Raw genomic sequence first — 13042 nt, 5'->3', positions numbered from 1 at the left:
TCAGATATAGTTTAAATGTATTCAATTTTGAGTTTGCATCCCAATATTACACTTTATATACATCACAGAAGACTGAAAAATAACAAAACCGTTTGACATAGAAACATCGGATTTTCAGCATTTAAAAAAAATGTTGTTTTTACAACTTTTACTTTTACTCCACTTACATTCCTAAAGAAAATATGTACTTTTTACTCCCATACATTTTCCCTGACACCCAAAAGTACTTGTTACATTTTGGATGCGGAGCAGGAAAGCGATGTAGCGATTACAGAGCGATTACAGAGCGATATCAGTGACAACAGAAACTGTATTCGAATTCAATACTTTTTTAGTTGCATTAAGATATTGAATTTAAATGCAATATTTTTACATTTGTAATGCACAAATGTAATCATTGAATTAATTGAACTTGTATTTCATGATTTGAAAATTATTTTAATGAATATTGCATTCAGTTTTAAAATTCTATTACAATTGAATTTAATATTGTAATTCAATATTTATATATTCTGTTTCAATGTGGTGGATATTGCATTCATTGTCTGCATATCAAGTTTACAAACTATCATTTCAAATTTACCATGGTTTCACATATTCAACATCTCAGATGCATTTAGATTCCGTTTTTAAATTCAGTTCACTTTCACATTTACTTGAGTCATTTTCTATTAAGATATCTTTACTTTTACTCAAGTATGACAGTACGGGAAAAGAGAAGGTGACAGAACCACTATCATCCCTGTAGCGAGGAACTATAGGCTAGTAAGGCTAAAGATGAGTTAGGCACAACATTGACAGATGTGGGTGTCATGTGTTTTCCCATACATATTTATAGATCAGTGTCAGCGGGTTCAACAGGCTCAAAAACATGACAGGGAGTTTTCTTCATGGTTTCATACACCAGCTGGCAGCCACAGTGACTTAATCTGACTTTACATACATAGGGTATGGGAATACCCATAGGGTATGGGAATAGCCATAAGGTATGGGAATAGCCATAGGGTATGGGAATAGCCATAGGGTATGGGAATAGCCATAGGGTATGGGAATAGCCATAGGGTATGGAAATAGCCATAGGGTATGGAAATGCAGATGCGTGAAGTTGAACACTGTTGATTTCATAAACAGGACTGAAAGTAACTTTTAGAAAGTGGAGAGAGAGCGAAAGAGAGAGAGAGTGAAACAGAGAAAGAGAGAGGGAGAGAGAGTGTTTGCTGGTAGATTTCTATGTAACTTTCCCGTTCTTGGTTTCATGCTCCATGGTACATCCTCAATCAACCCGCCTGTGCTTTCCTTGACACACACACAGATGGTTTAGGTGCTTACCCAATGCAGGCACAATTCTCAGACAAGGCCTTCAATCATGTTTGCCTCTTTGTCTTTTCCCCATCTTCCTGAAATGCAGAAGTGCAGGCACTGCTGTTGTTGAAAGCAGAAACCTTCTGGCATCCATCTAATTATGTTCTGTTCAGTTTCTGTTCAGTTTTAGATGATTGATCAGTTTCTGTTCAGTTTTAGATGATTGATCAGTTTCTGTTCAGTTTTAGATGATTGATCAGTTTCTGTTCAGTTTTAGATGATTGATCAGTTTCTGTTCAGTTTTAGATGATTGATCAGTTTCTGTTCAGTTTTAGATGATTGATCAGTTTCTGTTCAGTTTTAGATGATTGATCAGTTTCTGTTCAGTTTTAGATGATTGATCAGTTTCTGTTCAGTTTTAGATGATTGATCAGTTTCTGTTCAGTTTTAGATGATTGATCAGTTTCTGTTCAGTTTTAGATGATTGATCAGTTTCTGTTCAGTTTTAGATAATGGATCAGTTTCTGTTCAGTTTTAGATAATTGATCAGTTTCTGTTCAGTTTTAGATAATTGATCAGTTTCTGTTCAGTTTTAGATAATTTATCAGTTTCTGTTCAGTTTTAGATAATTGATTTCAATCTGTGCAGCATCGAAGATGTGTTTGGCTCAATATTGGTATTTACCAGCGGTCACCATTCCTGGTCAGGGAGAGCTAAAGGGTGTACATGTTTTTGTTTCTGCCCAGCACTAACACACCTGATTAGTGTTTTACTAGTGAACTGCTCATCAACAATCAGGTGTGTTAGAGGTGGGCTGGAAGAACCATCGTTTGACAGTAATGAATTATTATGCAGGGAAGAGTTTGACTGCCTATTTTTGGGCTTAACAAGATATGCTTTCATATACTGTAAATGGTATTGATATTTGAGAAATGATCCAGAAATGAAAAGAGGAACACACTGGGAATAGAATCTCGGCCATACCGTGACTATATTAAAATTAACTTATTGAAACAAGTCCTGCTGAGATTGAAACAAGTCGCGCTGAGATTGAAACAAGTCCTGCTGAGATTGAGGCTGTCCTATTATGGACATCGTACAGGTGAGAGAAAGGTAAGAATCTAAAGTCATCCTGACGGAGATGGGAAGTAAATTCTCACCCTGACCTCTGTACCTTCTGCCAGTCAACAAGTTGTTTCATGCCAAAGTGTATCTGGGAAGTCAAGTGTCTTCATGTTGGTACGTCACAAACCTTTGAAAGTGCGTAAATCAGAGAGATAAATGGAGAGGGGGAGGGAGATAGACAAGGATTTCATCATGGTTTCGGGATATAGTCATATTAGCCCCGGGCATAGCCGAAACACAGAGGTACTTGAATGGTGACATTGTTAGCTACATGTTGACTTTGTCTAACTCAGCCATTGATTGTCTCCTGGCACTGGTAGCAACCACTGGTAATGTCAATCATTTCTAACCAGGGCCCTTATTCATAAAGCTTCTCAGAGTAGAAGTGCTGATAGGATCAGGTTCCCTATCTATGTAATATTATTAATTGTCTGAAAGGTGAAACTGATCCCAAATCAGCACTCCTGCTCTGCTTTATGAATACGGGTCCAGAGCTACAGTATAGGATTCAAAATGTTACATAAGCATAAGGACACCACTGTTGTTTGGCCTTTCCTTGAGGCTACAGGTAAAAAACCCACATAACCTGATAATGTCAAGTACTGGACATTGTGCTTTGTCACTGATGCCAGTGCAGATGAAAGTCGAGCTATTTTACATCAATCAATGGCTTTGACATAATTTTTTAGAAACTATTAACTCAAAGAATTCTCAATTTCCTCTTGTATTTTTTATTTTTATTTAACTAGGCAAGTCAGTTAAGAACAAATTCTTATTTACAATGACGGACTAGGAACAGTGGGTTAACTGCCTTGTTCAGGGGCAGAACGACAGATTTTTACCTTGTCAGCTCGAGGATTCAATCTAGCAACTTTTTGGTTACTGGCCCAACGCTCTAAACACTAGGCTACCTGCTGCCTGTATAGGAAAAAGTTTATTGTCAATGTAGTGTATACTGTAGGTGTTTTTATAGGACCAGACATGGGAGTCTGTTATTGTATTTAAGCCATAGAAATTACAAGTACAACATATCCAATGCACCCCAAAGGACCCCATCATATATCCCTATTTTCTTGATTTTGACCTGCAGGTCAAAGAAATAACCTTACAAGAAATAATATGTGTATTATTACATTAGAGCAAATGAAGAAGAGAACTGTTGATGACCACTCTAGTTGTGAACGACTGTGTGCTCTGAGCTTATGCTCTGTCAGCAGCATCATGGGAATTTCCCCTGCACTGTCAGTGTAACTACGTGGGTGGCTCTTCCCCGTAAACTAGCCCTGGATTATTTTCGAAATATTTCAATGGTATTTAGATGGAGGTCAGAGGAGGCTTCTGAGGGGAGGACAGCTCATAATATTGTCTGGAATGGAGTCAACAGAATGGTATCAACCACATGGAAACCAAGTGTTTGATACCACTCCATTGACTCCATTCCAGACATTATTATGAGCCATCCTCCACTCAGCAGCCTCCATTGATGGAGGTAGGTGAAGAGTGGAACAATGCAGTTCAGTGAACCATGACTGAACCATGACAGTTAAGTCATCCCTCACAAAAAGAGAAATGCGTGAAAGTGAAATATTTGCCTGGAAATAGGCCCTTTTAGAAAGCTTGATAACTGTGTGCCTTGTCACTGCAAGTTTAAATGAGCGATGGAAAATGCTTAGAAGTCTAAGCACTAGTGCTATTCTAAACATTCTGAGACTTTGGAACAGACTTTGAATAGCTGTTCTTTTTTCTGTTTATTTGTTTTACTATTACACATGGGAAATGAGAGGAGAGTTCTTCATTTGAATTAGGTCCACGTTTCGGAGTTAGATCAAAGTTAGAGTGGGCAATACGCTAATATTAAACTATCAAAAGGAAACCTATTTTGATGCATAGCATGATCTTGATTGAAGATTCCAACAAATATCAGGTAGCCTGTAATAGATTGTGGAGATGGATATGAGCAAATGTAATTTTAATAACCACAAAACGGAAGTAGTGATAAGAAGTGCATAAAATAAAAGTAAATTCATCATTTAGATTCTTACCTCAGTGCTACGCCTTATTCTCCAATTTACAAAGCTCTGAAAGAAACACATACACACACATATATATATATACACACTACCATTGAAAAGTTTGGGGTCACGTAGAAATGTCCTTGTTTTTGAAAGAAAAGCAACTTCTGTGTCCATTAAAATAACATCAAATTGATCAGAGATACAGTGTAGACATTATTAATGTTGTAAATGACTATTGTAGCTGGAAACTGCTGATTTTTAATGGAATATCTACATAGGCGTAGAGGCCCATTATCAGCAATCATTACTTCTATGTTCCAATGGCACGTTGTGTTAGCTAATCCAAGTTTATAATTTTAAAAGGCTAATGGATCATTAGAAAAACCTTTAGTAATTATGTTAGCACAGCAGAAAACTGTTGTTCTGATTAAAGAAGCAATAAAAAACTGGCCTTCTTTAGACTAGTTGAGTATCTGGAGCATCAGCATTTGTGGGTTCGATTACAGGCTCAAAATGGCCAGAAACAAAGAACATTCTTCTGAATCTTGTCAGTATATTCTTGTTCTGAGAAATGAAGGCTATTCCATGTGAGAAATTGCCAAAAAACTGAAGATCTTGTACAACGCTGTGCACTACTCCCTTCACAGAACAGCACAAACTGGCCCTAACCAGAATAGAAAGAGGAGTGGGAGGCCCCTGTGCACCACTGAGCAAGAGGACAAGTACATTAGAGTGTCTAGTTTGAGAAACAGATGCCTCACAAGTCCTCAACTGGCAGCTTCATTAAATAGTACCCCGCAAAACACCAGTCTCAACGTCAACAGTGAAGAGGCGACTCCGGGATGCTGCCCTTCTAGTCAGAGTTGCAAAGAAAAAGCCATATCTCAGACTGGTCAATAACAAGAAAAGATTAAGATGGGCAAAAGAACACAGACACTGGACAGAGTAACTCTGCCTCGAAGGCCAGCATCCCGGAGTCTGTAATCGAACCCACAAATGCTGATGCTCCAGATACTCAACTAGTCTAAAGGCCAGTTTTATTTCTTCTTTAAATCAGCACAACAGTTTTCAGCTGTGCTAACATAATTGTAAAAGGGTTTTCTAATGATCAATTAGCCTTTTAAAATGATAATCTCGGATTAGCTAACACAACGTGCCATTGGAACACAGGAGTGATGGTTTGCTGATAATGGGCCTCTGTAGATATTCCATAGAAAAATCTGCTGTTTCCAGCTACAATAGTCATTTACAACATTAACAATGTCTACACTGTATTTCTGATCAATTTGATGTTATTTTAATGGACAAAAAATGTGCTTTTCTTTCAAAAACAAGGACATTTCTAAGTAGAACTATAGAACAAATGGACTTGGACCACCAGAGAAACAAAATATTTTCACTGGTGGTCCAAGTCCATTTGTTCTATAGTGAGGTTAGATTATGTACCAAAACCACAAACCTTTCTCTTGAGGGAGATGGACAAATCTGCCCATATTTTTACAAGCTGTTTGGGTCTGAAACACCTTCACCACTTTATTATCCAATAAGGCACTGTCACGAGCTGGTAAAAAGAAAATACACGATTTTCATTGAGGACCACTTACAGTGCAAACATGCAAATATTGTTTGCATCTCTAAGCACATTAACCCTTTGGGCAGCTATAACATGTCCTTGTTATATAATTTAAAACACATAATATGTAATATGTACATTGTATACATGTAATATTTCACTAAACAGCAATGTGATGTATTAATAACAGTATGTCTCTCAATTCTTAGATTTTCTCAGCTTTGCTTCAATTCCTGGTATTCCATCACAGTATGGAATCATTGATGACTCCTGGGCTGACCGTAAAGCATGAATCTGTTGAGGGTGTCGTGTCTCTCTAGTGGGTCCAAGTGACGCTCCATCTCCTGCAGCAGGATACACTTGGTACAGTTCAGCCACTCTCCACTCCACACTAGAGTTTGCAGCTCAGGCCTGCCTGTGTCAAACCAACAGGGAATTAATTACTCAATGGGCTAACATAGTTTTGCTCAAGTTTTGTTCACACATACAGTGAGCTCCAAAAGTATTGGGACAGTGACACTTTTCTTGTTGCTGTTTTGGCTCTGTATAAAGTGCAGACTGTCAGCTTTAATTTGAGGGTATTTTGAACCATTTCGGGTGAACCGTTTAGAAAGTACAACACATTTTGTACATAGTCCATCCATTTTGGGTGACCAAAAGTATTGTGACAAATTCACTTATCTGTAAAAAGTTAAATATTTGGTCCCACATTCATAGCACGCAATGACTATATCAAGCCTGTGACGCTACAAATTTGTTGTATGCATTTGCTGTTTGTGTTGGATGTGTTTCAGATTATTTTGTGCCAAATTTAAATGAATATTAAATAATGTAGTGTCATTTTTGAGTCACTTTTATTGTAAATAAGAATAGAATATGTTGCCAAACATTTCTGCATTCATGTGAATGCTACCATGATTATGGATAATGAGTGAGAAAGTTAGAGGCTTAACTATCATACCCCCCCCCCCAAAAAAACGCTAACCTCCCCTGTTATTGTAATGGTGAACAGTTAGCATGTCTTGGGGGTATGATATTTGTGTGTCTCTAACTTTGGGACCAAATACAAAACTTTTGGACTACTTTAATTACACATAAGTGAATTTGTCCCAATACCCTTGGTCCCCTAAAATGGGGGAACTATGTACAAAAAGTGCTGTAATTTCTAAACGGTTCACCCGATATGGATCAAAATATCCTCAAATTAAAGCTGACAGTCTGCACTCACTTTAACTTCATAGTCAGTGTATCATTTCAAAGCTGGAGTACAGAGCCAAAACAACAACAAATGTGTCACTGTCCCAATACTTTTTCAATGGGTCAATATACTCATTGGCCCATTGAAAGACTGAGTTAAGAGAACAAAACTCAAAAAGTGGCACCTAAGTTAGTGGGAGTGGTTGTAAGTTACCTTCTAATGTCAAATCATCTTTGCCAGACTGAATAGTATATGTCCAGTTTTTCATAATGCAATGAACACCCCTAAAATGGGGGAAAAAATGCATTATCACACAGATAGAAGGTACTGTAAAGGTACTGAAACCTACTGTAATTTTGTAAACAACATTGACATTCTCCTATACTTTGAAAATGTTAGTCAGGGTAGAATAGGCCACAAGCATTGCAACGCCATATAGGGTGTAATTAAGCCTGTTGAACTGTGTACGACTGGGTCAAATTTGGGTCAGAAACAGGCCAAGGATGTGTTCCAAATAATCTCTCTCTTCTTCCATTTCTCAACACTGTTATAAGAAACTCCCTCTAGCCCATGCATATCCAAATCCATTGCTTTTACATTTCTGTGGAGAAGTGAACAAGTGCACACTTCAGGAAGGAGAGATTATTGGGACATACCCCAAGTGGGCTTCTCTGCCAGTATGATTGTGTCAGCTATCCCTGGTCTCTTACACGCGCATGGCTCCGGTCAACAGTAGTGTATTTTCAGAGGTCTCATTCAGGTGAAACACAGTGCTGTCCATCTGTCTGAACATCTGCACATCTGACTCCTTCACACCAGCCGCTGCAATGAAGTACCATTTGCCAAGATACTGAGAGAGAGAGACAGAGAGAGACAGAGAGAGACAGAGAGAGAGAGAGAGAGAGAGACAGAGAGAGAGAGACAGAGAGAGAGAGACAGAGAGAGAGAGACAGAGAGAGAGAGAGATTTGTGAAAGGAGGAAAAGAGAGGGGGAGAATTAAATGAAAGAAAATATTTATTTTAAAACATTACTGACAAAAAAAATGACCACCACTGTTAGAAAACAGTGGGTGGGGAAAGCGTACGATGACAAGTGAAAGGCCAATGCGAAATAAGTCAAAAACGACATCTGAAACTGAAACTGTGAAACCATTTGTTGAGGTGCTGTCCATATCCAGCCATTACGGAAAAACCACATGAATGTCGATTTTCTGTAAGGTACAACCATATACTGTATGCCGTAGGACTCTAATTACACCATTCTGTAAAATCATATCACATATGGTGGGAAGTCTGTACAACAAACTGTATTGTGTATGTTGTTTGTGGGGCTCACTTGTAAAAGTGTCTCCCTGTATGTTTTAACTCAAAGTTGACTCCTTTAATGTGTGTGTAACCCAATGTTGACTCCCTGTACAAATACAGTTGAAATAAAATAAATTAAATGGTTCATTATGGGTCACACATATGTTTTGTAAATATATTAAAAGACCAAAATGCAATAATAATTTGAGAATCATCATGAAGGGCTCATGATGTTTTGATGTATCATCGCTTGTGCATAATAACCTAATTGACAGGTCATAATAGTGGTAAAAACACAGATATTACATCTGCATATCTCTCTTACCTGTTGGGTATTGAGACTGCTTGTAGATAGGAGGACTGGTTGGGAGCAGGGGGTGAAGAGCTGACCCAACCACCCATTCACAAAGAGCAAGAACGAATACACTTCCTTGGCCTCTAACATACCTGAACCACCTCAATCAACTTGTGGCCTAAAAGAAACCTGGCAATTGATCTCTCTTTCTGGGCTTGATATTTCTGTGTCCGGATTGAGCTTCAAACATTTTAGGATTGTGGTAATCATTAACCACTTGTTTGTTAGCACAACTTTCCACCATCCCACATAGTCCAAAGGCCCACATACCAAAAGGTGTTGTTCCATGGTCCATGAAAAGGGACCGAAAAATGTCAACATGATTGCCTATACGTCTTTTTGTGTGGGTGGCCTTTAAAGTAAGAAGTGTTTGAGCGTTTACCCAATTTTAGGAAATAGGCCTGCTTCTACACCCCCTATTCTCCTCAACATCCATCAGCCCCCATGTTGGTGGATGGGTTTCAATATGACTGTCATTTCTGCAGTCTACACTGGTAATGCACATCCCACAGGTTTTTGAGGTTATCTTGTTTTGTAAGATGGTATCACAGCGCTAGAGTATCTACCAAGCGGTGTCAAAGTAATGAATTATCCCTGTGGTATGTAGGGCAAGGAGTGTTCCTGACTATGTGAGCCTGAGCAGGGAAAACTCCTGGCACACTACCATACACATACTCAACTTTTTGAGTGTTTCATACAGTAGGTAGACCTGAATAGGATGTCGTTGTTTTGTGATTTGTGAACAACTATATAGTGCATGTTCATTTGACTCGTGTCTGGAAGATAACGTTTTGATGAGGAGAAAAAAGAGAACATTGCTTTCACTTGCTGCAGTCGGATCAACGTTTCAGGGGTTGTTTGTCTCTTAATGGAACACGCCTGACATTATATCATTCTCTCTCTCTCTATGTGATGCTGAAAAGCACATCTGATCATTAGATGATTTTTATAATGTAACTACCCACTGGGCACAAACTGGTTGAGTCAACGTTGTTTCAACGTAATTTGTCAATGCATCGTGACGTGGAATCTGTATTGAAAATGACATTGGACTTGAAAAAAGTGATCAACGTCAACGGGTTGTTTTGAGGGTGAAATTTCAACCCCCGGATGATGTTATCGTGTTGAGGTGAATGTCACTTTGGTTGACTTTAATGAAGCAATAAGTAACATAACACGGGAGGCTGTCTTCACTGGACTTGTTACGACGGATGCACGCGGACCGTCATGAATATACTTGTGCCGTGCGCTATAATAAAATAATATAATATAAATATATAATAAAATAGTTCCAATACAACACATCACCCTTTCCTTCTTCTTTTAATACATGCGCTTCTAAAATGTCAAAACATCACATACTATGTATAGTTCATCAATCTGTAATAAACCTGTCTCAACATATGAATTCATAAACAAACTTTTCTGTCTTTAAAGTTCAACAACTCATGAAACATCAACTCATTTTCTGTCTTTAACATTCGTTGAAACAGTCGTTGTTTCTTCAACACTAACTATATTCTACTCTAAGGTGAGCTGGGTGGACTGCCAGTCTTCTTCATAGCTGCAGTGGGGTTCTTCTGTCGCATAAGGCAGGCTGTGTGTTAATTACTGCACATGCTCTCCGTATCTGGCTGGTGGTTTGACAACTGTACCACGAGAAGTCCTGTGTACCGGAGTCTGTGGTTCTGGGACAGGAGGTGGGTCGGCATCTGGAACAGGTAAGTGCAACTCCGTGTCACACTCTGGGTGTTCCTCTCCACCCTTTTGACAAGTCTCTGAAGCACTGTGGAAGGGTTTCAGGTGGTGTGGATTCCTGCGCAGCACTCCTGTATCTGTCTGGACCAAGTATGACCTGGGTGTGTCACATCGTTGAAGCACTGAAGCCGTCTTTGTCCAGCCTTGTTCGTCACCCAGCTTCACGGTGACGTTCACTCCGTGCTGGAGTTCTGGAAGTTTTTTGTTATACTTTGGCTGCAAACTTAGGCCATCCTGTTGTCACATAGTGTTTCACAATCTGCAGCTCTGCATCTTGTTGTGTCTGCTTCTTGACGACATCAAGCTTGGTGGGTGAGATAAGCCGTGGTGTATGAACGGCATCCTCATAGGCCTCGATTTCACTGGTCTGCTCTGCGATATCTCCTGTAACAGCTGCCTGGGGATGTCTGGAAAGGGTGTATGTTATAACAAGCCGTTTCCCCAGCACATACTTGGCTGTAGGGTTATAACGCATCATGCGCATCAACAGTCTCTGACACCTCAAAGGCACTAAGTCAAGGTCTTTACAGTTTATTACAAGGTTTGTGATCACTCTGCAGTATCTAGGTCATACAGATATCTGGTAAACTTCTCATATGCCCAGACTGCTGCGAGACACTCCTTTTCTATCTGTGCATGGTGCTTCTCTGCATCTGTGAGAGTCCTGGAGCAATAAGCTACTGGCTTTAACTGTCCACCTTGTTTCTGTAGTAGGACCCGCCTAACCCATAACTACTGACTATCGTAGGCTTTGTCATATCATAGTCAGGATTGAGGGAAAGATGAACGGAGCAAAGTACAGAGAGATCCTTGATGAAAACCTGCTCCAGAGTGCTCAGGACCTCAGAGTGGGTCGAAGGTTCACCTTCCAGCAGGACAATGACCCTAAACACACAGCCAAGACAACGCAGGCGTGGCTACTGGACACGTCTCTGAATGTCCTTGAGTGGCCCAGCCAGAGCCCTGACTTGAACCCGATCAAACATCTCTGGAGAGACCTGAAAATAGCTGTGCAGCGATACTCCCCATCCAACCTGACAGAGCTTGAGAGGATCTGCAGAGAATGGGAGAAACTGCCCAAATACAGGTGTGACAAGCTTGTAGTGTCATACCCTAGAAGACTCAAGGCTGTAATCACTACCAAAATGCTTCAACAAAGGGTCTGAATACTTAAATGTGATATTTCAGTTTTTTTATTTATTTTTTTTATAAATTTGCTAAAACTTCAAAAAATTCGTTTTTGCTTTGTCATTATGGGGTATTGTGTGTAGATTGGCTTTTTTCGTCATCAATTTAATCACTTTTAGAATAAGGCTGTAAGGTAACAAAATGTGGAAAAGTCAAGGGGTCTGAATACTTTCCGAATGCACTGTATGTTAGAGTCACGTCTCCAAATAAAAGTTAAAGAATGGGATTAAGCCAGTGGCTCAAATGGAACTATCCAAGCAGTAGATACATCTCCTTTATATGTTGATATTTGGTTGCAATGTCAACCGAAACACAATTCAATACTGCTTTTGTAATACAGTAAATATCTTACAAACTAATGTAACATTCAACCGTAAAATGAGTAACATCCATGGCCACATTGAGGTTACTGTAACTATAAATGTCTTCTTATGTGGGTTAGTCATATAAGGCGTTCATGTTCAAGATAGCATTGCATAAAATAGCATTCACAATTTCTGTAGTAATCAGCGTAACATCTCGAACGGAATTCATCACTTGCCCCATGTCTTTTTAATGTAATCTAAACTACAATCCAGGTAATTTGGTTCTGCTATTAGACGAAGCACAGTGATAACACAATATGTTGTATAAATAAACAACATTTCTGACATCGTCTTCCCATTTGAACTTTGCTGTGCTTTTAAAACCTGTTAGATGGTTAGGGGTCCTGCATGGTTCTGGTACCGACCGACATTTTCGCTTAGAAATCGTCCCGTGGTTACCGTAGATAGAATTGGCTTGCATTGAGCGACAGCCCTGGTTCCCACGGACACAGTAGTATTTCTGAGCCTGTGTGACGTAGGATGTGATATCTGAAACCACCTACCATTTCATTCGCTTTTCGGACTGTCCACCAGCTCCTGATCACGGTAGCACATTCAGAGATCGATTTATAGCCATTCATGTAAAATAATTCATATATTTTGAACAAAAAAACAACACTTTTCTGTCATAGATAATATGTTATGAAAGGCAAGTTCCTAACGAGTTCAGGAAGTCAAGCTAAACCTCTGTGAGACGTTCACAGTGGTGGGGGCAGACGTTTTGATCAAGAGAGACCTTTAGAAAACATGCACATTTTCTCTAACACTAAATATACAAATATGTATGTTACAGTTATAAGGAAGGTGAAATCTTAGTCATTTTATAATTTGATTATGCTATATTTAGTATATAAGTAA

The 13042-nt window shown here is 39.2% G+C and overlaps 1 protein-coding gene across 1 annotated transcript; it reads right to left on the bottom strand.

Annotated features, from left to right (window-relative positions):
• On the bottom strand, window positions 1–9067 carry LOC106582317 (apolipoprotein M). Its single transcript, XM_014165292.3, has 7 exons — window positions 8844–9067; window positions 7924–8063; window positions 7427–7497; window positions 6296–6430; window positions 5902–6003; window positions 4470–4505; window positions 1–4356 (listed from the first exon to the last, which is right to left on the bottom strand). Exons 1-6 carry the CDS (start codon window positions 8961–8963, stop codon window positions 4477–4479), a joined length of 597 nt encoding a protein of 198 aa, XP_014020767.1. The 5' UTR covers window positions 8964–9067; the 3' UTR covers window positions 1–4356; window positions 4470–4476.
• Window positions 9068–13042: the final 3975 nt, after the last annotated feature.

The sequence above is a fragment of the Salmo salar genome, chromosome 02 (assembly GCF_965601325.2).
Source record: "Salmo salar chromosome 02, fSalSal1, whole genome shotgun sequence".
Classification (NCBI taxonomy): domain Eukaryota; kingdom Metazoa; phylum Chordata; class Actinopteri; order Salmoniformes; family Salmonidae; genus Salmo; species Salmo salar.
This window is presented reverse-complemented; position numbering and strand designations above follow the sequence as displayed.

Bases quoted from the DNA above. Each gene is read 5' to 3' on its own strand.
- LOC106582317 (XM_014165292.3), bottom strand. From the start codon at position 8,963: ATGTTAGAGGCCAAGGAAGTGTATTCGTTCTTGCTCTTTGTGAATGGG. The intron at 8,064-8,843 runs GTAAGAGAGATA...TCTCTCTCTCAG, and splicing joins GCAGTCTCAATACCCAACAG to TATCTTGGCAAATGGTACTT. The intron at 6,431-7,426 runs GTAACTTACAAC...GGTTTGACACAG, and splicing joins AGATGATTTGACATTAGAAG to GCAGGCCTGAGCTGCAAACT.